Source organism: Mytilus trossulus, unplaced genomic scaffold (genome assembly GCF_036588685.1).
Source record: "Mytilus trossulus isolate FHL-02 unplaced genomic scaffold, PNRI_Mtr1.1.1.hap1 h1tg000363l__unscaffolded, whole genome shotgun sequence".
Lineage (NCBI taxonomy): Eukaryota > Metazoa > Mollusca > Bivalvia > Mytilida > Mytilidae > Mytilus > Mytilus trossulus.
In genome coordinates this window covers 138,719-165,221 of record NW_026963339.1, presented here as the reverse complement: position 1 = coordinate 165,221, position 26,503 = coordinate 138,719, and the positions used below count along the sequence as shown (strand labels likewise).

The window sequence follows — 26,503 nt, the reverse complement described above, 5'->3', positions numbered from 1 at the left end:
ATGATGATGCCACTTTTTAAAGGGAATCCAGAAATATTAATGTGATGCCACCCAAATTCTAACTTAATCTGTGTTTTGTGGTAATAAGCTTTATGTTTCAGTTTTACAACATTTGGTCATGGGAAACTTAAGCATAGCAACCAATTTTGGGACGTACAGACGGATTAGGGTAAACCTATAAACCCTCTGCAAATCAGGGGCAAAAAAAATAATACTGACCATATAAAGAACTGAGCTCTGTATAATAATTTCATGTTTATGTCATTATAGAGACCAAGTTAAAAAGTAAAATAACAAAATAAAATCTTAAAATAAATTAGTTTATTCAATAAACAATTAAATATGAACAATATTAAAACTCTGATATTGATGAACAAATGAATAACACCCTCAACCCTATATAATGAATTTTTCTATGTTTTTCCGAAAAATATATAATATACCTATTCTACATTTTGTGGATTTGTCATGGACAATAATAACCTACACTGCACTTTCATTATTGTGTATCGACAAAATTTACAAGGCAATACTATGATAAATGTCATCACATATTATTAGGATGTGTGCAGCTGGTTTAATAACCCCTTACGATTACAATATTTCAAATAATTAAAAATATAACAAATTCAAAAGTATATGTATCACACGGTATAGGCCCTAGCATGTTAATTTCACATTTTAATGAAATCAGCTTTTTTAATCATTATTTGAATTTTTTTTTCTAATTTTTTTTTTTACAAATATAATAAGTATATTAATGTATGGTGTCCTTTACAATCACATATGAATTTTCTTACTGTATAACACTAAATTTTAAAACATTTCAGCTTTATACATCCTAAACATGATATGTCCTACTTAAATAAAAGCCATTTTTTGAATACTACCATCCTTACCTATCTTTTCCCTTCATAACTGCCATTCTATATGGACGCCATTGAAAATGTGAGGACAATGAGAAAGCTCAGAGTATGATAATGTTATGATTGATGATTAAAATCTATCTGTGTCCAAGAGAATGAATCTGATACATGTATTTATTATCATTTATTTATGTTTTAAACATTTCAAAGTTAAATGTTAAAAAATTATACTCCATTAAAAAAAAAAGATTTTGGCAGTAACGTCTAGCACCTTTTGATACTATATCCTAGGTAATACACATCAATTAAAAAAATAAATATTACACCTTTGTTTTTTCGATGTCTTATATGTGGTAAAAAGCTTTTCCAAATAAAAATATATTTATAGTAAACAACCTGCTTTGAAAAACAGCAGTAACATAGAACTCTCAAAATTTGAGAAAGTGGAAATCAATTTAGAATCAAATGACACTGGACTAACAGTTTTACATTTGTTTATTTGCACAGACCTGTCATACTGCCTAATAAATCATAGATTCAAAAGTTATATGATTTTTAAAGGTTCTTATTCTCCTATACAGTCTACAATAAATTCTAATATTTAAATTATTTACAAGAACACAAATTTGATAAATTAACTATAATAGATGAAAATCCTGTATAAAAAGGACTAGATTTGATTTTAACAATTGATTTTTTGATACAAATACTATGAATCATATAGACATATAAACAAGACAAAACACTAGAAAAAAATAGATACAAACTAATAAGAGGTGGGTTATCACTAATTTGAGCAAACATATAATTTTGTGTCAACATTTTAAGGCATGCATTGGTTTTTTAATAATGAATGACACACAAAAAAGAAATAAAGATTGTCTCACACTGGAAGACGTATTAGTTTATGACAAAGATCCACATTTGTTATTCTATGAACCTATAAAGCAGATTCTATGAACCTATATAGCAGGCTTGTTTTAACATGAACTTGGCTATGGTTGGAAGGAGATCATGTTCACTTGACAGGAGCAATAATCACCCAAAAGTGGGTTTATTCAGCAGTGAATATCTATAACAAATTTATCATTTTAAATCAGCAGAGAATAAAAACAGCATATTCATTGTTATGCCAATGTAACTATATGCAAGAATACTAAACATTTAAACAAACAAAAAATGACGAATACAAACTTATGAAAGAACTTTAAAAACTTAAATGTCAGAGGCATGCATATTGAATTAAAGCTGTTTTTTAATGCTGTTTTAAATAAATCATTGAATCTGTAGAAACTAACAATACTAAATCACATATTTATTATACATTACACCTTAAATAAATTAAAGACAATTATAACCATTAAGTATAGGGTATATAACATTTAAGTACATTGACAATTCAAGTTCGTTATTTTCTATCAAAATACTAGAAAAATATTTCTGAAGAATTTAAAATAATGATGAACAGATTTTACATTTTTTAGGCAATTTTAATTAACCTTTAAAGTCTTTATAGGTTTTATTCTATAACATTTCACTTAAAAAACGTTTGCAAACCATTGTCAGATGATTGGACAAATAGTAAAAGATTTCCTCAGAAACTTAAAACTGCCCTATTGGCAGACATATGTTGATAAAGGACTAAAACAAACTGACATTACATAAACCTAAAAGAATCTACAAGACTTTACCCTATTGGAAATTTGGAATTCAAATAATTTTTTTTACAAGGGATAAAATAACTGCAAAGTTTTTTGAATTCAAAGTATCATTATATAAGACACCCCTTCCAAATCAATTAATACACAAAATTCACCATAATTTACGACCAGTTTCTCTAAGAATGTTTTATTAAGCTCAAATTGCAGGAGTGACATATATAAAAGAAAAAAAACAGTTTAAAGCTAAGGTCATGAAAGGTTTTTAAAGCAGTTGGACCTTCTAAAAAAGAAACTTAATGGAATGTATATATTTAAAAACAAACAAAAAAAAACATAAAAAATTGTGTCATTGGTAACCGGTCTCTGTTAGAAAATTCAAATAACTTCCTTCAATGTAAGTAGGTAAAAAATGTATCACATGGATGGCATCAAGCTTACTGATAACTGTAGATTAGTTTACAGAGTCTTATAAAATATTTATTTACTAAAAATCACTGTCATTGTTTCTGTTGGATAATTTGATATCATCATTATTAACAAATAACAAGCATTACCCTGGGAATCAACTAAAGACGGAGTTCCCTGGTGTTTATTGACAAGCATAGCACATCTCTTGAAAGATTAGAAACAATTCAGAAAGATTCAAATCTAAGCATTAAAAGGGAAAATGCCATTTTGGATTTGTTGATGTGTTACAAGTCAGTGTGATATGTTTTTTATTTTAAATTTGCAAACACTTAAACAAAATGATTGTCTTTTTTCAATTCTGGAGTGGGATGTTCAACACTTCGTCAACATATTTTGTTTAATTCTTGAAGAATCTAAAGTTTAAAAAAAATCTGTTATCCTAATAACTATAACCTGTTAACTTGCAGCCATTAGGATATTCAAAAAGATGTCAGATTTAATCCCTGCATTATGCATTCTATCTACAGACACAATTTTAAATCTGACTTACATCATGTAAAGCTTTACTTTGGTATATAATTTTTGTAGAATAAGTCTTTGTTAAAACCTTCTTAAATACTAGAGTTCTGTCATAAATAATCTAATTTTGGTTTTCATCATGTTCTCTTACTAAGCTGAAACTTCCATTGCTGTGTCATGGATCTTGAATTACAAGGATTAAGAACAAGTCCTTTTGTTTGAACTTCTTGACTGTCTAAACATAACTTGGTCTCTATGTGTTCTAACATGCTATCATCATGACTCCTCTTCCAATACTGAAAAACAAGAAAAAATATTTATACTTTTATTTTATCTCTGTATTTCTCAGTTTAACCCATTTCTGAAACGTGTTGCACAGCCTGTGAAAACCCAGTTAAGACTATGCAAACCCTGACCATTAGAGAACAATGTTATTCATCATTATCAGTAATGTTTACAAAAGTATTGGCACAAAAATACTAGTGTAAAGAAAAAGGAAAGTTTTACAACATATGGTTCACAGTTTTCTTGATTAATCACATTTGGCTGCTTTTATTTGTGTAAAGTGTCTCTAAGGCAACTGTTTCAGCCCCGAAAATAAGAACATTTATTAACATTTATAGCTGTGAGTCAGTATAATGATTATGTTTGAAATGATATAAATAAGAGGTAGCAAACCTGTATAGTTCTGCCTTCTTGACACTGGAATAACTTTATAGGTGTACCAGGGTCAGTTCCAACTACTGTTACACATAAATCTAAGTGACGAATCTGGCCATCTTTACTCATAGAAAATTCCTACAAAATATACAATTTCATAATGTTGATCTGAGAAAATACAATAATACAATTAAAACAATAATAAAAATTGCTCTCAATACTAGAAAGAATACCAGACAGACCACATTGTTATTGATCCGTTAAACTCACGTTTGGTCTCTTTTTATGGTCAAATATTTTTTGCTTTTGCAGGCCTTCTTCCAGTGTAGCCCTTTTCCATGCTTTTAGGTGTTATTAGATTTTAATGAAATGTATGTTACAGATTTAAATCTAGCAATATTTTGGATGATGAAACTTAACATTTTATAAATTTGGTGCATTTAAAGCACTTAGAAATGTTGTTTACCACTACTTACTTGATTTCCACCAGCAAAATGACAAGGGAAAATTCCCAGAGTTCCATCTGCAAAATGGCCAAGTGTATCTACACACATTTTATCTTGACTGATACTTCCAAAGGCTAAATCTCCTCCACCCGGCACTCTGTAATAGTAATATTATATTATAAATTCTAATCCTTTCACATGCTCACCAAAACACCTGCATATGACTTATATAAACACAGAATTATTTTATTAAATCCGAAAATGACACCATGGCAATTTCTATATACGGGTAGCTATATTCAAATGCATATATATTATTGATCAAACAAAATAAAAATAAAACATACAAGATATGTTATACAAATTTATACATACAAAAATACATTATTACAGCACATTAAGTGGATGTCTATGTATGAACTATCTAACAAATGAATACATTTACAATAAATACTTTCTGATGTCTACAACAATAAATATCTGGAATGAGGGCTTTACTCTCATAAGGTTAGATATTGATACAACAATATGGAATACACTAAAATAAAAAATAATTTTGAATACCTGATTTTGTAAAACTCACTAAGATTCAAAATAAAACAATTTGTTTACATAAAAATAAAAAGATGTGGTATTATCACCAACGAGACAACTTTTCACCAGAGACCAAATGATTAGTTAGGTTAGTAACTCTAGGTCACAATGTAGCCTTCAGCAATGAACACAAACAATTTATATAAAAACTAATTGGAAACATTTAATTTGAACTTTGCTAACAAAAAATTATCTTTTTATCATTAATACATCTTTGTTATGTATATCTTTGAAAAAATATTCAGAACAAATCATTTTTTAAACAAACTTCATTGTAACAGCAAACAAATAAATGTGTACTTACTTGAGTTCAGGATAAACATTTTCTAAGTACCATTTAAAAGGTTTGCATTGTAATCTTTCTTTTAACTCTACTCTTTCTGATATACTGAAATATAAAGATAAAATATTATATCTATTAATCAATACCTACTTGATTTATGCATCTATATTACAAGCTATCCAATACAAAGACTTAAATTTTGTTATTTCTATTAAACTGCTTGTAATTGTGAGAGAGAGAAAATTGCCAAAATCTGTATTATAATATTCTTGGTAGATTAAGTATTTGTTTGAACCTCCACCCCCCTTTTCCACATTTCTTTTCTTTCTGTCAGACTTCAATTTAGTGTCAAGTACTGCCAATCTTTTCATAATCATGTATTGAAGCTTTTCTGTTTAACTTACTCTCCAAATGGAACCATTTTAGCAGAAGGCACAGCAGCAAAATAAAATTCTTTATAATCATCCATCCATACTTCAGCAGCCCTTCTTGTATTCCTGTAAAATATAACAAAATATATTTAATATTTAGAATACAAAACAATGTATCAAATGGGGTACTCAAAACATAGTAATAAAATTCAATGAGCATTATAAAATTCATCTGCCCTTACAAATTAGTTAACAAAATAGATAACTCTTTAGCGTAAGAATTTAAAAATTTGCCCATGATTGCAAAACAATAAATCCTACTATGTTTATTATTTCATCTTGATTATTATTTTTTTAAATCAAAATGTAGTTCACTAGATCTTTAGTTTTTTTTTGTTTAAATAATATTGAGAGCATCAAATGTTCTTGCTTTCCATTAATTTCCTATAGAAATAACACTATCCTAATGCTCTCGCTAAAGAATATGAATTCTATTTAATAGTAAAAGCTAAAATTGTGCGAAATCAGCTAGAATTTGGATTCATCTTAATAAGATTAAATCAGCTGGTTTAGTTAAAACGTATTTTATTTGCAAAAGTAGCAAAAGGGATCGGAAACAAATTATAACAACATAAGTGACATCCTCTCCCTAATCAGCTGGAAAGCTTAATGAATTATACTTGGTATTTAAAAATGCTGACATCCCTAAAAGCAACAAAAGATGGAGGGTTAATAATAAAAAATAATTTTAAATAAGCAGTAATGACATCACCAATTTTTCCTCATGTGGAAAGTAAAATAACAAAGAAAACATTAAAGTTTAAAGTAAAACCAGAATCTGTCGTGACAAATTAAACCCTTGCTGATGTTACTAACCAAACTGAGGTTAGTCTAGTTTCCCCAACATCTAAAATATACAATTTCAAAAATACTTAAACTTTGGTTAGCAATGGTTAGTACTGTCTTTCTGCTAAACATTGCTGTAAGCCATGTGTTTTCCAAAGAAAGCTAATGCATTATGGGGCCTGCATGCATAAATTTAGGTCCCCCTTCCTTTAAATTTTAACTTCCTTATTACTTTATATATACCATACCCCCATCAATAAATTCCCCATTACTCTATAATTACCCCATCACTACACAAACTAATAAAGATATTTTATAAATTTAGAAGCATATTAGATCAACAATATTCCATTAAACTCAATATTAAAATAGTGCAGTCATACATCAAATTCACAGACTGAACAGGTGACAATAAAACCTGTCAAATCATTATGACATTTACAGATGTTATGTCTATCAAATCACAATGCTTGATTGACATTCATAAATTAGCAATTATCACTTTTAAGCAATTCTTATCATGGTGATTACTCAGAAACTTAAAAAGTGCATTTAAAGAAGAAAACTATTCTCAATCCAGAACCCTTGTGTAATGTAATAAAGAAATCTTAGTACTTGCTTGCTAAATTAAGCTTGAAAACCCATTATATATAAATCTTTTGGGGTTTTGACAACCTGAAATTTAACTTTTCTAAAACAACCCTTACTTTTTTATCCTTGACAAATGCCTTAATTTGTCTTTATTTAAGCCCTGCTAAGATTGATAATCACAAAACAGGAAAAATCTCAATCATGAGTTTTTCAAAATTTAGTAATAAAAAGAAAACAGGAAACATGTAAAAAAAAAAAAAAATTTGTTATACAGAACTATTTCATACAAAAATCACCTATCAATGATTCACTTTGGTTCTATTTTTTAATGTAGCCATTATCAAATTCATTCTTAGACTATTAGCTGTTGGTATATGTAAAATTTTAGTGTAAATGCTATATTTGATTCAATATTAGTAGAAAAAATAAAGATTTCTAGTATACTAAAACCTTTATATTTATCCTGCAACTTAACTGACCTTGCAAACACATTACCACTTCCTCCTGGGAATGTATATGGATGTTGTTTACGGAATACATGTCCCACTCGACTACAGGGTATAATCTCTAACTGTCCATGACACTGCCATACTCGGAACGATATTTCTGTAATATAATAAATCGATTAAATGAATTTTTTGACAGCAATCTGTATAAAGCTCAAAATACTATAACCAATATTCATTGAGTTTAGTATATATACATTTAACCTCTCTCTTTTCAAATCAAAACCATTTTTGAAGTGTTATTTATTCACTTTACACAAAATACGGATAATCTTACAAATATCTATATCAATGCATTGACTTAATTAACCAAGACTTCATCTGTATAACACATTACTTTTTTCTATTAATAGGGCATACTCATGAAAGATTAACACAGGACCGTCTTTTCATATGTATTATCACATGACATTTTATTTCAAAAATCATCATGATTGTATTGCATCAAAACAATTTTTTTTTTTTTTTTCAAGTATAAAAATCATGTTGTTATAATAGATAATATAACAAACAAACATCAGTTAGAATTCTTACCTAAATTTTCTCCTCCCCAGACGTCCATCTTCATATCATATTTTCCTAATTCATTAAACCAACTTTTCTCAATGGTAAACAATCCACCAGCTATAATTGGTGTTCTGTAATAAAACAAAATAATAATGATTAAATATTATAAATGAATTCAACCAACCTTCATTATCAGAAGACATGAATATCTATTGGCTGCTTTTTCCAATTAATTTGCATTCGAAAGCATCTATGTTCATCTAATGATTTGCATTATTTTTGTTAGTGTTGGTGTGTTTTTGATATTCAAAAGTAGAAAAAAGTTGTGTTTAGTGTAAATACCTTTCAAAATTTGCACTAGATATTTAATTGGTGATAGTGGATATGCTTTTAGACTAGTGACAGTTGTGTGTTAGAAATAAAACCTAAGTAGATCACTACTAAACAGGAGCAACTTTTGTTTGCAGACACACAGTTCCTTTTATTTGAGGATCAAAGGTACAATTATGATCAGATATAAGAGTCCTTGTTTCTATTAAAGAGTTTCTGCTTTTTGTTGGCATTCTAATCAACTGTTATGTCATTGATTTTTTCTTCAGATGCTTTGATTGAATCCCAAAATATAGATGCATTACAAATGCATTTATTAAGGTAAGAGAGATTTAAATGAAACACATTAAATGCACAATTCCTCTCTTGGGTAATAACCCAATTTTTTTTCTCATTCATTTTTGATGCCAGTCATACAAGTGAGAGGTTTAGCTAGCTATAAAACCAGGTTCAATCCATTAATTTTCTTCATAAGGAAATGCCTGTACCAAGTCAGGAATATGAAAGTTGTTATCCATTCGTTTGTTGTAATTAATCTTTTGATTTTGCCATTTGATCAAGATCTTTCCGTTTTGAATTTTTCTAAGAGTTCAGTATTTTTGTGATTTTACTTCTTTTTTGTTCACTCAGTGCAAAATTTGAACCTGCAATCAAATTAAAATCTTTAAAAATTAAAATCAACTAGATGATAAAACATAGTCATGTGCCACTTACTTGATTGGACCTATCGGATTATTCACCCTTTTGTTTCTTTCTTCAGGTGTCATGTAATCCCATTTGAACACTAAATTCCAATCAAAACCTATAAGAGATAACAATTAGAACATTGTATAAACTAGATATTCTACAAATAAATATAGGAATGGACACAAACAAATGTCAATCATAAATGCATTGACTTTTTATTACTTCAAATACAAGATATTTTGTCAACATTTTGATTGTTTACCAAAATTGCGAGGTGAAAGGTTTCACAAATATAAAATATTAATACGTTGTAGCATTGTTTTTGTACGGCATATCCATAAATTTGATATATTCTGTCAATTATTTTGTGCACCTTTGAATGGATGATCCATTATGTTTTACCCAAGTATCAAATGAAAAATCATAAAAAAATAAAATACTGTTAGCAATATTCACACAACACAATACCCCTTACTCCAAATTATATTAATAAAGTAAGCATTATGTTCTTTTCAAGACATCAAATGGAAATAATTTTTCCTCATACAAAACTTGATAAGTTGTTTCTACCTTTTCCATGAAGTTTTTTTTAACCATTAATCATGAGCTAACAAAATCGATGGACAGACATCCACCTTAATCTGTTGGTTTTTTTTGGGGGGGGGGGGGGGGGGGGGGGGATTTATCTTAATCTTCATTGTGACTAAAAGTTTTCCTATAATATACAAACCTCCCTTTAAATCAGCAGATGCACCAATATAATCAAAGTTGTCCATATTGATAACATCAATAATGGGACTAACAACTCGCTTTCTATCCTGAAATATACAATTACAATGTGTTAAGAAATTCAATACAATTTGTTGTTATCTATCATATTTGATTTTTTGTAAATTAAGGCTGGTAGTTTTCTCAATTGGATTGTTTCATATTTTTCTTGTGTTTTGTGTTTTGTTTTAGTCCACCAAAAGGTATTGTTTTTCTCATTTTTGAATGGTTGCCTTTAATTGCTTACACGGGGGGGTCTCAACATGGGATTTTGGGTACAGGTGTGCAGCTGGAATTTTAAAAACACCCCCATTCATATATTGAATAATTGTGAAATCCCTACCTATACATATATTTCACATCGAAATCATAACCCATTCATATATTTATCAGCTCAAATAGTACCTATATGCATATACAATCTTATTATACATCAAAATTGCACCCCATTGATATATTTGACGGATCAAAAAAGGGACCCATTCCAGCGGCACATATGTATATACCTTTATATAGGAAGAGACCCCCCCGTGATTGCTTACATCCACAATCTTTTGAATTTTGGTGGATAATAGTCTCATAAGCAATCAAATCACATCTCCTTTTTTTTTTTTTTTTAAACATGTTGAAAAACTTCCAAAAATATTAACATACCCCAGCTACTCTGTCCAGTAAAGGTTCCAACCAATGGTCATTACATTCACAGTGACTGTCTAGAAAAGTCAATACTGGACCTATAGCTGCATTGGCACCTTTGACCCTTGATCTGATTAAACCTTGTCTTTTCTCCATTCTTATAATCTTCACTTTCTTTATTAATGCAAGTTCTAACCCATCGGTTGCTGCAATACATAAATTCAACATAAATAATTTCTCTTTCAAGTCTACTCAAAATACAAGAATGGCAAATATTTCAGTGTTTTTTTTCCCCTCTTCATCATATATAATAGCATTACTCAACTTGGATAAGTCGCAAAAATAAATAATCTTGCTGACTAGTTGGTTTAAAGTATTACATTAAGTAGCATTATTTACTATTTAGCCCTAAATGAAATTACCCAAATAACAGTTTTAAGTAAATGACATTTAATATCTTTAAACACAAATAGAGCATGGTGTTATCTCTAATACAAAACAAAACAAACTAATATAATTATACATACGATCATCACTAAAGTCATCTACTAGAATGATTTCATCTATCAGAGTCTCTGGACTTCTTTGGAAAACACTGAAAATAAAGCACTGATGATTATAAACTAAACAGATAAGGGACTTGTGCATGAAAGGTGGCATAAACTATCATAAGAAAGCAGAAATTTGATGAATCATTATATACACCAAGCCAAGTTTTGGACAGAATGACAGACTGACAGACTAAGACCATAACCACAATCTGCAAGAGCATTGCACTGGGGACAAAACAAGAACTGACGAAAATAATTTATACAAAACATATTCCCTCAACCTTTTCATAGTATGTATTCTAAAATATTCCTCCTACAAGAATTGTTTCAAATTGTAACACATTTATTAAGACACCTTAGCTGATTAAATTGATTAATATAGTTCACGATAATAAAACTTCCTACTACATAGTTACATAAAGACCTTTCATAGTAAACTAATTGATATTACCTGATTTTTACAATACCTTTAGAAATTATCATTATTACCTTTGGGATAATCATTTTTTATATTAACACATTAAACATCAAAATAATATCTTTTGTACATAATTTAGTCTGTATCTTAATATCAGATCAGCTTAGTTTTATGAATCAAGTTATCAAACAAACATTACTAGACAATTTTCTTTAATCTTTCATTTTAATACAGTAAAGCAAAAAAATTAATGAAAAGATAATTTTGTTTTTTTCTCTGCAAAAATACTGCAATTATCTAATTATATCCTTAATGGGATGAAATACTAACCTTATCACAGTTCGTAATAAAGCTGACCTGGCCTCATTATGGAATGTTATAATTACACTTGTGGACGGAAGATCTGAGCGATATGGTTTGCCTCGACATCTGAAAAAGAGAAACATTAGAATAGAAACAATGGGAACACTATAAATATAAAGTACTCCAAAAAAAAATGTAAATAAGAACTTGCCAATACAATATGGGTCCCTTAAAAACAAAAGTAATGGTGATGTCCATGCTTTGGTAGAGTTTACCCCTAAAATAAATCATGTTAAAAAGAATAACATAGAATGTCCACAGAGCAATATACATGATATGTGGTAAAAATTGAGAAAAGTTTTTTTAAGTTGAAAACATAGTAGAAGACGTAAAATTTCTCTTTCATTCAGACACATATTCAACATTTCGGCAAAGATGAAGATATACAGACAGAATCTACCTAACTATTACAACTGACTGCCTGAGAAAGCAGCACCTGGCGCATAATAAGTGTTATTACATTTTTTTACCATTTTAATGTAATTGCTTTAGTGGTCATTCTACCAAATGATGTATTGCAGGAAAAACATACATTTAACTCTCTCAAAATGTATGACTTCATCTAAGCAACATTTCTTGTTTCATTAATACTGCATAAGATTTCAAACTTGAATACTTTTAGTTACATTGATTCCCTTAAAATCCAGACTTACTTCGTTTTACTAATTATAAAAATCTTTTAAATTATTCACTTACATAATATATTGTTAATTAAACTTAATTTTGCTCCAAAAATAGTTAGTGAAGACTTATTACCTGATCCTATTTTACTAATTTATGTTTTTGCATTTAAGTACATGAGACAAAAACGTGATTCTATTACTATAAATCTTGTATTATGTATTTGATATAATGATTGTCTTTAGGGAATCTACATATTTACACTTTTATAATCAAATACTTGCTGATGCAACTGTCAACCTTTAGAAATAAATAAAATCCACTAACTATTAAAGAATCAGAAAAAGTGGGTGTTACAAAAAAGATTCTATAACACTAAACAGTACATATTCTGTTGTTTTTGCCTTGAACGATTTAGCATGGACAAACAAAGTAATCAGGAGACTGAATATCTGTTTTTGAAACATCTCACTGACATATCAATTTACTAGTTTGTCAACCCAGCCAACCCATGATGCAGACATGATGTTTCTACTATTTTATCCAGGCCAATGAGTATAAAACCAAAAGAGAAAAAACATACATAAAACATGGGTTAATTGTTTCCCATGAATGATTTTTAATTTTAGTTTCTTGTGTAAAATTCAGAGTTTAGTATTATGCCATTATATATAATTATCACAAACTAGTATACATAGTTGTTCAGGGGCTGAAGGACGCCTCCGGGTGTTGGAGTTTCTCACTGTATTGCCGTATTGAAGACCCAATGGTGGCCTTTGGCTGTTGTTTGCTCTATGGTTGGGTTGTTGTCGCTTTGACACATTCCCCATTTCCATTTTCAATTTTAACTTCTGTAAGAATTCAAGTCTTTTTGGTTCTCTTAAGTTAAGGTCATATCACTAATACCTTCTCAATTATTCAAGTATTATAAATACATCCAGGATCCATGGCTCTGATGGAGGTAAATCTAGATAAGAGCTTCAGGTGCTCAAAACTTATAAAAGTTCCATTTTCAATTTATAAGTTATAGTATACTATAGATATTATTAGGAGAAAAAAAAAGTTTTTTTTCTAGAACTTACTTTGTGTGTCGAGTATCTATAACACCTCGGTTACTTTTTAAATTATCACTGGCTAATTGATTGTATTTATTTTTGGCATAGCAGTCCTCTCCAACATTACATCGTGTTTTATCAACGTAAGTTAATTCATCAAAGTCACGCCATGAAACATCATTAGGTCCATCAGGCAGTGGCTGTATTTTTGCTTTTATTATTTTTACTGGTTTCAACTTTTCCAAAAAATCTGGTACTTTTTGATTTGAGATCTTTGGTTCTGGTGGTTCATGGATTTCTGAATCATGAGGGACTTTTTCTACAAACTCAACAACATCCCTGGGTACTCCTCCAGTATATGAATCCTGAAATGTAAATCAAACCAAGACTGTTGCTGTAAAGGTATTCAAACTATATCACCACTGATTAACATACTAGTACACAATACATTGTAGATTGTACCCTTACCAATCACAAAGAAATACACACGAGGATAAGCAATTCATATATAATGTTTACTAAAACAGCCAACTTTTACTGTTGGCACTTATAATATGTACCTCAGTTATACTGACATTTTTACTAATACCGATGACCTTAGAAAATTCATAATTTCTCTCTTCCTGTAATACTTTTGAAAATTTTAGAACTTTTTGCATTTAACCCCTGTATGTTCTAGTTTAGTCATTGCATCAATATAAGTAGGCAAGTGGGATCATCAGAATTGTTTTAGCAAGTTGGAGGTGATTGTGGCCAAATGATATATTAAGGAGAAAATTTTTGTAAAAAGTAAGGATAACATAACAAGACAACCGATGCAAATTGCTGGCAATAACTCAAACATTGGTATTTGTTTTTAGGCCAGGCATGCCAATAAGGAACATTCAAAAAGAAGTCTACAAAACAGTTGACAGATTTGTTTATTTTATGTTTTTATTCATTAATTTACAACTATATCTTTTGCTGTCTTAGTCCGTCTACAATCTAGGTTCTGGGATTTTCTAAAGAAGGTAATCCAGAACTGAAGAAATACACTTTTAAGTAAATTTTACTTCAACTAAAACACTACATGATTAAATTTTCTTACAGACAGAACCATCAAAAGAACACATTAAAAAGTTAAATCAAATTTTACAGGAAAAAATAATAAGTTTGGAATGATAAAGATCAGTTAAATGTGAATCCTTAATTAATGGTGTTTCTCCTTTGTGAAATAATTGAATATCTGATCGTTCATCAGATGTGGGAAATAACATACTAACTACATTGCTAAAAGTTGTTGATTTTAATCTGACATGACTTTTCTTACACAAAAAAGTCAAAGTGTTTTACCCTTTTATGTCAATACATATATGTTACATCTACAAACATTCTGATACAAGTGTTTCTGTCAAATTAAACAGGTGAACAATCTCATTCCAACAGATTTTACAATGTTCCGTTATTCATTACAATTGAGTGTTATTTTCATTTTCCTGCATTGTAAATGTTGATAATACTAGTATATTTTGTACTGCTAGTGGACTGACAGAGGACAGGACTGTTATTTCAAAACAAGAATTATCTGCTCAGTGTTAAGAACTTCAGTACTAACAAGTTTGATTACACTACATGTATACTTTTCTTATAATCTATTTTGATATTTTTAGAGACGTTTTCAGAAACAAAAGTTATTTCACAAGAGGCATGAAGGGTTTTCTTTTTCTGGCATCATTGAACCATGAAAATGAGGTCAAGGACAATAGACATATACTAGAATGCCGAACAGAATATTTTTTATCGACAAAAAATAACTACAAGATATGGGTAATCCTAGGCTGAGCTTTTAACCAGTCTGACATTTGAAGCTTTATACAAGTGATTACATTTTTGTCATGCAAAACCAGTATTCAGTATTTATTTGTCTGAGTATAGACAGTTTTATTTCCCTACAATTGAATGTTAATAATTCTGTTATATCTTCTTTTAAAAAACCTAATAATTTGTCAAAGCTACAAGTTGATTGTAATTAGACTAAAAAATGCAAGAAGCATTTACCTTACCTAATTAATACATATCAATTTATGTCAAAAATGCAGTTCATCAAGTTCTAAATGTGTACAAATTACATCAAAGTCTAAATTATAACCCAATTACATACACTTTGTGTGAAAGAAGATCAATCAAATGTAGGTATCGTTAACCCTTTCACAAGATTAAACCATCAAAATAAAAAAGTGTTTGTGACATAGTTATGATCATTGCACAAAATTTCGTGAGATTTTGTTGCAGTGAATTTTGAAATCGTTTTAGAACAAAATGCTAAATAATACAAATTTAACTAAAAAAGTTTAGTTATGCTAGGACATAAAAATTGAATCATTACAGGTTCGGAGTAAAACAACAAGCTTACTGATAAGGACCCATTTACATGTATATGATAAATTTTCATAATATAATTGTCTTATAAATATTCAAAGGGTACAAACTTTAAGAAGATGTAATGCTTACATGTTAGTCTGTGAGACAGATCTTGTAGCAAAATTTACATGCAAGTAGGATCAGAAAGTCATCAATATAACATAATTACTTACTCCAGATAAAATTTATAGTACCAAATTAAAATTCAAAACATAATTAGGATGATATATTATGACAATGTCTGTAATAGAAAGATCATTAGAAACTGTCAAAAATGTACAGTGTTCTTAACAAAGTTTCTGTACTTATAATTAATAACCTTACACATGTAAGAGATAAACATTACTTAATCAGTTACAGTGCTTCTATCAAAAGAACAATCTATATAAGAACACTAGTTGGATTCAGGCGGCCCTGGGTGGCCTAAACCCCCAGGCAAGTTACTTCCTATATTTTTGATGGTACAAGTGTGCCGCAAAACAGGGTTCCTTTTTCATGCCCTGCTGGTTAGAACAGGGTCACCTTTTCATGTCCTGCTGGTTAGAACAGGGTCTTTTTCTTTAACAAAGTATTTGTCTAGAACAGGATTGCTTATTTAACTTTTTAAGGTATAGTCTAGAACCCAAGTCGTCTAGAACAGCATCTATTTTATACGGTCTAGAGCATGTCTGGAACAGGGTATACATTTTCTGAGAGTGTCTAGGACAGGGTATGTTTTTCAATATTTCTGTTTAGAACCAGGTGTTATTCACTGTTTTCTGTTTAGAACAGGGTATTATTTTGCAAGTGCTGTCGGCACAGTTATACCCGAAAGAATAGTCAGTAACCCCCGGCCTAAACCCATCTTTTCGTGGGAAAAATTTGGTTGATTTTAAAGGGAATCACTGAAGCATGATTGTAGCCCCCCTTCCCCCCCTCAATACTAGTTATTGATTAGCTAATGAGAACCAATAACAGTTTATTCTCTATATAAAGCTCTCCATATAAAACTTGAACTGATCACTATACAGTATTTTCTCTTATTCTCTATATATAAAACTTTAAGTTTGCAATAATCCTCTACTGCCAACTATTATTTCATTTATTTGGTCATTTATTTGGAGGTTACATATTTGTATATACAAACACAGTTTTTACTGACTTTAACTGAACTAGCACACATGTATCAACTTATCATTGTTAACTGATGACGAATTACTTTTGTTACTAACAAATGTATAACAGTAAATATGTCTTGAATTATATAATTGATATGACAAATATGTGAGAACAATTAATTTCTATTTGAATTTTAATAAAGTCCGTAGAAATTGTTAACTTTTTTATGTTTCTTTTTAGTGCATGTTTTATTATTGTGAATGAGTTTAATAGCATCTTTGAAGGCTGGCTGGTATGTAAATCATGTACTTTAGTTTGTTGTAATATTATGTAATGTAAGGTTGCACTATAGTCTAAATAAATGTGAATAAATGTGCTTATAAGGATATTGGATGGATCACCCATGACACCAAATTCTCCAGATATGTGCTTAGCTTTTGGAATAAATATCATTAATAATGGCCTCAAAACTTTCTATCAAGAGAAATCATATCATATATTGAGGATTTGCAAATAGAAAATCGCCCAAATAAATTCTGCCAATTTAAGTGGACATGCAAAGGTGTTGATAAAAGTTTAGCATCCGCAAAAATAATAACCGTCAAAATATTTTTTACACCTTATTAAATGAAAATCGTGAAATTTAATCCAGCTTTACATTAGTAAATTAGAAAGAGAACCGATGAAAACAACATGTATATAACCTGTAGTGACCTTCATATAATGAAAAAGTTAAAATTCGGCTTATTTAGAAAGTATCATGTGCAGAAGATACCTGCAGCAATTAACAGAGATACATCAGACTCCTCTCCCCCTTTTAGATTGATTGTTGGCTGCTTAACATCAAGTGGTTCCCTTTTTTTTAAATAAAATAAAGGTATCAGTTCTTTAAAACATAGGATAGCTCAATACTACATTGAACTAGCGGATAAGTGTTATATATTGATAATGTCTGGAATGAAAGTCTAAGAGCTAAACTAAAAATAAACTTAACTTAAGAGAATTATTCAGAATGATCTGCTTTAATGAGTGGAAACAGATTCTCCACAAGGAATAATTTAATAAAGTAGTTTTTGTAAATTGTGTTACGAATCTAGCAAGACAGAATTTGAATTACGACAAAAAAGAAATTAAAAATCTTCATCAATTCCAGCTCAATTGCTGGCATCATATTACAAAAACCTAGCGTATTATGTAATGCATAAATGTCCTTGAAAAGCTGTTAACTATATTAACTTGCACAGGAAATTATCTTTACTCATTTAATTACTTATCCATATAACAAAGGAAAATTGATTTGAAAGTAGTTTTAAGAACCCTTGAAAATTACAAAATTCTCAACTTCGTTTAGATATTAAAGTTGTGATGTTTCAATTCATAAGTTTAGCTTTAAAAAAAAACCACATATATATATTAATAAGAAGGGATGTACAAAATGTACCTGACATCAAGCATCCCAAATATTTTTCAAAGCATTCAAATTTTAGACAGTTAGTTAGACAGACAGGCACACATACATACATATGCAAGGATTGACTCAAATATTCACTCACATGGTTGCAGCTGACATCTATAATGCTAATATTCCAATTTTCATTTTTTTATAACAACGAAAATTTCTTCTGAAACCTAGCATCAAAGAGTAGTTTAGTACATGTATATGTATACTGATCATCTCATCCAGAGTGTGAAATTATAAACAAAACATGCTTTACCCCGCCACATTCTGTATGTATGTGCCTGTCCCAAGTCAGAAGCCTGTAATTCATGGTCTTTTGTTTATGTTTTACATAATTGTTTTTCGTTCAATTTTTGTACATAAATTAGGCCATTAGTTTTCTCGTTTAAATTGTTTTACATTGTCATTTCGGGACCTTTTTTAGTTGACTATGCGGTATGGGCTTTGCACATTGTTGAAGGTTTCTTTTCTACATGTATATATAAGAAGGTTAATTTTTGCTACATGTATAAAATTGGCATGTACCTATATATTGACCATAACATAACTTGTATTTTCAACCCACTATTAAACAGTTGTTGCTTACATATATACATGAGTCTATTTAAATGTTGAAATAAATTAGACAATATCATTTCAATTGTGATTAACTGTTACCTTTAAAGAAGAATGAAGGAGTTTTCATTGAACATTTATTTAACTTGTCAGCATTTATTTATAAATTAAAACAAACATATAACAATTAAATCACAACAAAAAAATATCCAGCAATTCATCAAATATACCCTTCTTTGTTAAAACACTGCTGAAATAGTTCTATGGTTAAATAACCTGACATTTTTTGTTGTTATAACACTTTACATCAACATTTATTATTATAATTGATATTTAATACTGACATTTATCATGTTTATGGAGAATATCCATAAACCTACAATAAATTGATCATAACAGTATTTTTTTCCTTCTATTTCATCCGTTTGTTATAATGTATATCTATTTCATCTGTTTGTTATAATGTATATATTGCATAAGATGATCAAAAATATTACGTTTATCATTGTTATTAGAGATTTTCTAATGAGTCACTTTGAAAATTACCAAATGATTTAGTACAGTAGAACATTATTCTTCACCTTAACAGAATAATTTATACAAAAAAATACTGTTGTGGAAAATTGCTTAGTTCCAGTAAAAGCAAGGAAATGTGGTCGGGGAAACACATAACAAACCACCAAAAGACCTTTTTATGAGTATATCAAATGGGACAAGTTGGTATCAACATTTCTTCAAAGGGGGTCTCATTGGGGGGTTCTGATCCCATATCCCGCTTACTGTTCTGACAGATTAATGTATCCCGCTTACACTTTGTACGTAAGCAATTCTCATTTTTTCACGTGTCATGCTTACAAAATAAATCAGCATTTCCACTTCACGCAATGAGACCCACTTCAAACTGTAATTATCACATCCAATCTATATAAAATGCTACCCATACATAGAAGATATATAAACTTTTGTTATGCAAAAAAAAAACAGAACCAAAGCTGAACTACATGTACCTTTCTATAAATGTATATATCAATCATACTTTATTAATTAAATGAACCTTTGCTCTTTGATTTCATATCTAATGCAAGTTGATGATGATGCAACTATTATAAATAAAAAGTCTCAGGTGTTTTGGAGACGTTGGAGCTTATTTTATGATTCTTGTCAAAGGTTTATATTGATCATTCTTGGAAAATAATAAGTGATAATATCTAGTCTCCTCATAGCAATTAAGACAGTTTTCTTAAGATTAAATGTCTGAAAATTGTAAGTCATGTCAATACTAATCAATAAGACAAACTCGAGGTTGAAATACAAAAGAAAGTTATGCAGTTTTTTTAATAAAATGGAAATAAAAGATGTTGTTTTAATGCCAATGAGACAACTCTCCAACAGAGTTTGACAAATTCCATTTTCTAATATACTTGTGTCTGACATTTATATATTATTCTTGTACCCTTAGGAAAATCTTTCAAGTACAATATGATTCACAAGAAATAAATTGTTGGATTATGTAAAGTGTATTTCAATTCACACAATAACTTCCTCCAAGCACTTTTATAAAATAAATATAATACATACATGTAAGCATGTACATTTGAAAATTATTTTGGCTTCAAAGCAGTTGAGAGTTTAAATAAAATGTTTACAAGTATTGATGTGTACTTAATTCATAATACAGAAACACTTCAAACGTGTAACTACTAGTTTCTCTTTACGAACAATGCATTTTGAAGAAGTATGCACGAGGGTGTAACATGTTGCAAATCTCTGACACCCCTACATGGATGGAGATTTTGCAATACCATTTCATACAAATCAATACACTTGAACTCAAATTCCCAAAAATGTTTGCTTTTTGTCTTTCTAACCCAGAGTTCTTAAACAGTAATTAGGACAATAACGTCAAAAATTAATCCCAACTTTCCTCTGAGATATGGGACCTTGTGGTACAATTTCATAGAGGTCCATACACTTGTACTAAAGTTTATTTTTTGGAAACCAACTGTCTTTGGACAAAACAGCAACATTGCCATACCACAATTGACACTGAGCTGCAAATATTTGCTGTTAGTATAAACATTACTAGTTACACAAATGTTCCTATTTTTATCTTCTGGGTTTGATACCAGGCTTCGATAAGCTCCCTCCCCATTATACAATATTACAACAGGTGAAAAAGATTTCAGATAACCAGAGGGTATACCTACATAAATTAAAATTGTACAAAATACTGACAAAGCCAATCAATCTGTAATTTATATATGAATATATATCATATATCATATATTCGGTGGAATTATTCCAATATGTATTACCTATAATTTAAATAAATCCTTAATTATTCAAAATGGGGAAGTGGTTTCATCAAGATATTCTTTGTTTTGGTTGGGTTTTTTTTACATGGTAACAGGAAATGTCTGTCTCGAAAGGCATAGATTTTTTTTTATGAGTTAGTACACCACATCCCATTTATTCCACAAAAGGCTAATTCTAATTCTCATAAAAATTGATAAACTACATGAATTAAAGAGAATTGAATGTTCAGGTGTAATACATAATAATGACATGGATATATATTTAACTGGTTTTTGCTGGGTTTCTACATGTATGTTGCTTTTTAATGACATAGATATACCTTACTGGTTTAGAGGGGTTTGTGTTGCTGAAGTTTTATGTTTTCTGTGAAGTGCTTATATATATTTTGTTCTATGAATCTTTGGTATTATGATGATCAACAACATATAATTATCATGTAAAGCATGAATTTAAATCATACAGTTTTCTCTAAAAACTTTCATCACACAGAGTTAGATTGCCAGCCTTAGACTAAGTTTTTCAAAGACTTTTAACATTATGTGTTGTATGCAGTAATGTCATTTTTTATACATATTTTATTCAGTTCCATAACAGTCTCAATCTGTGATCTTTGTACAGATGTGCTCTGCAGCTGTCATTTATATTAGGAAAGATGAAGGTGCACACCAATGGCAATACTTATTACTTATGTGCTCAGCATTTATAAATGCATAGTGTAAACAATAGTTATTTGTGAAATGGTGTACTACATCATGAATATGGTATAACCTGTTGACTTTATTTACATGATTAACCCAGTAAAGAAAAGGTTTGCTCTATATCTATTTTTACATCTATCATAAATAAAGATGTCAATGTGACTTTTAAACATGTAGGTAACCATTCTTTCTATAAAAGATTCTGTGCTTGATGAATCCTTACAAATTTGCAAATTCAGATCTCTAGGTAATCAAATAAAAAATGTGACTAAGTATGCAAGGTTCATGACTTAGTCTAACTAGACAAATGCAAGACAGAAGTTGCAAGATTGAAAACTTCATCCCCACTTTTAACACAGTATCATAAATTCATGATGTCCTACATATACAACATTAAAAATATCCTTAACATAAATTCCAGCTAAAGGGTTATTCTCACACCATTTTTGCCAATTACTTTCTATTCAATTGAATCAAAAATGCTTTTATGTCATGGTTTGTCATCATGCTTCTTATACACCCAGTGGCGGATTTAGAAATTTTCATAAGTGGGGGCCCACTGGCTGCCTAAAAGGGGGCTGCTCCTGTCACACTTCAGTGATTCCCTATATACATTGTAATAAACCATTTTTTTTCTGATCAGGGGGGAGGCTCCCCCTTAAATCTGCCTCTGACACCATTCTGATGGTTGCAATACTAAAAATTTCTTTCTGGTTCATCCTTAATCTTAACTTCAATCAACTTTATCATACTAGACATGACCTCCATTGAAGCATGTTTCAAAAAAGACAAGAGATGCAGAGGATTTTGAATGGAGACAGTACAACCTAAATTATACACAATTAAAAAAAATTGCTTGAAAGTAGATCAGCTGTTATATAGCCATCTTAAAAATAAGATATATATATGCATGTATCACTGTATTTAGAATACAAATCAGTGTATTTTTGTTTTGTGACATATCAAATTAACCTTTTTTGAATAACTTTGTATCTTGTAATTCTTTTTTTTCTATCTTAAACGGTTGAGTCAAACACTTATTAAATGTTTTTTGTCTTATTTGCATTAAAAAGTCATTAACAAAATTAACCCAACAGCATACAAATGAAACATATTGAACATACATATATCTACTGTCAAAATTAATAAGTAGTAAATGAATGACCAAAGCTAGAGTGTCAAGAAAAAGACCGTCAATCAACTGCTCATACAAGTCTTTAAATATGTTATCCAGTTTATATGATAACAAATAGGATAAAAAAGTACTGTGATAGCAACTATACTGGATGCTTCAGTCTAGACATTACTATCGCTGCATCTTAAACTATACTGCTATACCGCTGTCCCAGGTTAGGGAAGTGTTGGGATCCCGCTAACATGTTTAACCCCGCCACATTATTTATTATGTGCCTGTCCCAAGTCAGGAGCCTGTAATTCAGTGGTTGCTGTTTGATTATGTGTTACATATTTGTTTTTCGTTCATTTTTCTATATAAATAAGGCCGTTAGTTTTCTCGGTTGAATTGTTTTACATTGTCTTATCGGGGCCTTTTATAGCTGACTATGCGGTATGGGCTTTGCTCATTGTTGCAGGCAGTACGGTGACCTATAGTTGTTAATTTCTGTGTCATTTTGGTCTCTTGTGGAGAGTTGTCTATTGGCAATCATACCACATCTTCTTTTTTATACCCAGTTACAGTGAGAAATAGTTATCATTGACAAATGACAATGGATCAAAGATCTAAATGATTGGGTTGCACAGAATGTTTCTTTAATATGTTAAGTGTCTGTATATGCAATAATGCTATTCTGATGGTAATTAAAAAATTGAAATGTTGATATACATGTATATATGACAATACTTTAATATACAAAATGTATCAATAAACCATGATTGAAGGTGCTTGGCAAAATAACCTCAGTGGAAATGAGAAATGCCAATGCTATTGCAATTACAAATGTACATAACTAAATACCATGATTTATAATAAGTGTTCTCTTTAAATTGACAAAACTTGCTAAACAGTTTCAAATACTAAAAATTCATAGGATCATTTCAAAGGGACAGGGCCAAAACTCAACTTATACCATTGAATCATGTAAACTACATGTATGAGCTACAATTGATTACACAAAAATGGGAGTCTAACTGGTATATTAACATATAGTTTTGATGAATAAACATGACTAAACTATGGAAAATTAAATAAGTTCCTCAAATACAATGAAATAGTTTAAACATATTTATTTATAGTGGATTAGGAAATAAATTATTGCAACTTTTATTAATCCTTTTTAACTTTGCAGATGTAGGGGGTGCCTTGAAGCAGCATTAGCCTGATCTTTTTCGTAATCTACAAGAGTGTCCCTCTCTTTAACTCAGGTCAAATAATTATCGTCCCATTCCGACAAACAATCATGGTTTCCTCAATACCGTACTCGCATATGGTGCCAAGGGAGAGCCAGGACAATTTTTAACAAAAAAGGAAATCATTTGTCACTTTGTGTCAAATATTTTAAGGTAGATACATTTTTGTACATGCATGACATGTAGGGGTTACTAGGCAATATCAAACAATTTACATTTTATGTTTAACCTGAAATCTCTTGATTATGAACAAGGTTCAATTCAAGTTTTTAAAAAAATCAATGAATATTTGAATCTTTATCCTTAAAACAGAAGACTGTCCATAAATCAGGAAATTCACTATAAACAATATATTTTAAAATATATACTGTTTCAAATGATTTAACTCAATCAGTATTACGAAGAAGCGTTTGTCCCAAGTTTCATTAAATTCCAAGGTATGACAGCTGGGTAATTAATTGCAATTGTAATAAAAACTCAAACCGCAGACTGAACTTATATGTGCTAACAATGACAAAAGAATGAAATATCGCTTGAAGTGGACTTTGAGACTTTCATTGCAAGCAAGAAGATAAAACAGGCTTATTTCAAAGAATATTCCTTATTATAAAGATTTATATTTTGTTTTTAGTTTACATGTACACACAAAATATATGTATGCATGCTAGCAAAAATTCTACCAGGCATGTGAAAAGTTGACATATCTGACAATAGTCAGACATACTTTTTCTTTGCAAGTCAAATAAGTGCTGAAGCTATATAGTGTACATGAACATACAAGCGCTCATACAAAAAGAATAATTGTTTTAATATTTAAAACTGTAAACAACGTTAATTTCTTGACATAATTAAACTGTCAACATGAATGACTGTTTATATATTTTTTTTGTAAGATATCATATGATATGACAAAATTTATTTACAGATATTTATGCCTTATTTTGTCATTGAAAATATCATTCTTTATTTTTAGGTTTGAAACAGTTCTGGTTAGACTTTGTGATGTCAAAATTCAGATGGAATCTGCAATTTACAAGTTAATTTACTGTGGCAACGTACATATATAGCCAATTATCATAAAACGTGCAGATTCTGCAGAATTTTTGGTTTTCTTTTGTTGTAGTAGGTTTATATCTACGTGTACAAGAAATAGTTTCACTCCTTAGTATTTAAAACTTTCAATGTTATCTCTAATGTGAAGAGAACACCTGGATAAGAATTTAATAAACTTTTGACTGTTGTGTTTTAAGTAAAAACAGAAAGAAAACTTTTAAAATTTGCTGTACCTGATTCCCTGAGCCCTTCAATACAAAAACTAGTAAGCCTAGTATCCACAGGGCACATAGGAGTACCACGAATCTGTACTTTCTCCGCAACATCTAATTTTCGTGTGTGGCAATCACATCATGGAGTATTCAAGTGTGCAACTTCTTCCACCAATCAGAAATGTCAAATCAATTAACCGCGGATTACAATAACAGTCCCACGTGTACTATCAATCAACAATCAGCTGTTAAACAGGTAAACAGTAACGTGAAATTTTGCGTGGCGGAAAGAGATTCGTATGTCACTTAATATATTGTTAAATAAATTTTTAATCCATCTATATAGCTAGAAAATAATAGAAAAGTATACTGATATTATTATACATCAGAGGTGAAATCGAACGGTAACACATTAATTTTAAAAACAGCAATAAATATAGTGATGTTGTTGCCATTGCTGGAAAAATAGAAAATATGACTGAATTTTTAGATATTATTTCATTGTAATATAAAATGGATCCCATGCTCAATACTTTTATTTTTTTCTCTCTTAAAATTGTTATAATTTGTTTGAATTGTTATTTACACTTTTACTGACCATGCTGACAGTTTTTTTCTTTATATTCGACTACTGGTATATTAGTAATAACTTTTGATT

General features: G+C 29.7%; 1 protein-coding gene across 1 annotated transcript; it reads right to left on the bottom strand.

The window, feature by feature from the left end:
* Positions 1-306: 306 nt before the first annotated feature.
* Positions 307-26,004, bottom strand: LOC134701892 (polypeptide N-acetylgalactosaminyltransferase-like). The gene is made up of 14 exons (XM_063562998.1): positions 25,867-26,004; positions 13,715-14,052; positions 11,979-12,077; positions 11,207-11,274; positions 10,698-10,885; positions 10,006-10,093; positions 9,303-9,390; positions 8,286-8,389; positions 7,725-7,851; positions 5,842-5,934; positions 5,459-5,542; positions 4,591-4,717; positions 4,133-4,252; positions 307-3,750 (listed from the first exon to the last, which is right to left on the bottom strand). The coding sequence occupies exons 1-14, from the start codon at positions 25,957-25,959 to the stop codon at positions 3,592-3,594; spliced, it is 1,776 nt and encodes a 591-aa protein (XP_063419068.1). The 5' UTR covers positions 25,960-26,004; the 3' UTR covers positions 307-3,591.
* Between the last annotated feature and the right edge of the window lie 499 nt (positions 26,005-26,503).

Bases quoted from the DNA above. Each gene is read 5' to 3' on its own strand.
- LOC134701892 (XM_063562998.1), bottom strand. From the start codon at position 25,959: ATGTTGCGGAGAAAGTACAGATTCGTGGTACTCCTATGTGCCCTGTGG. The intron at 5,543-5,841 runs GTAAGTTAAACA...TTTATATTTCAG, and splicing joins AAAATGGTTCCATTTGGAGA to TATATCAGAAAGAGTAGAGT. The intron at 4,253-4,590 runs GTAAGTAGTGGT...TATATTTTGTAG, and splicing joins ATTTTGCTGGTGGAAATCAA to GAATTTTCTATGAGTAAAGA.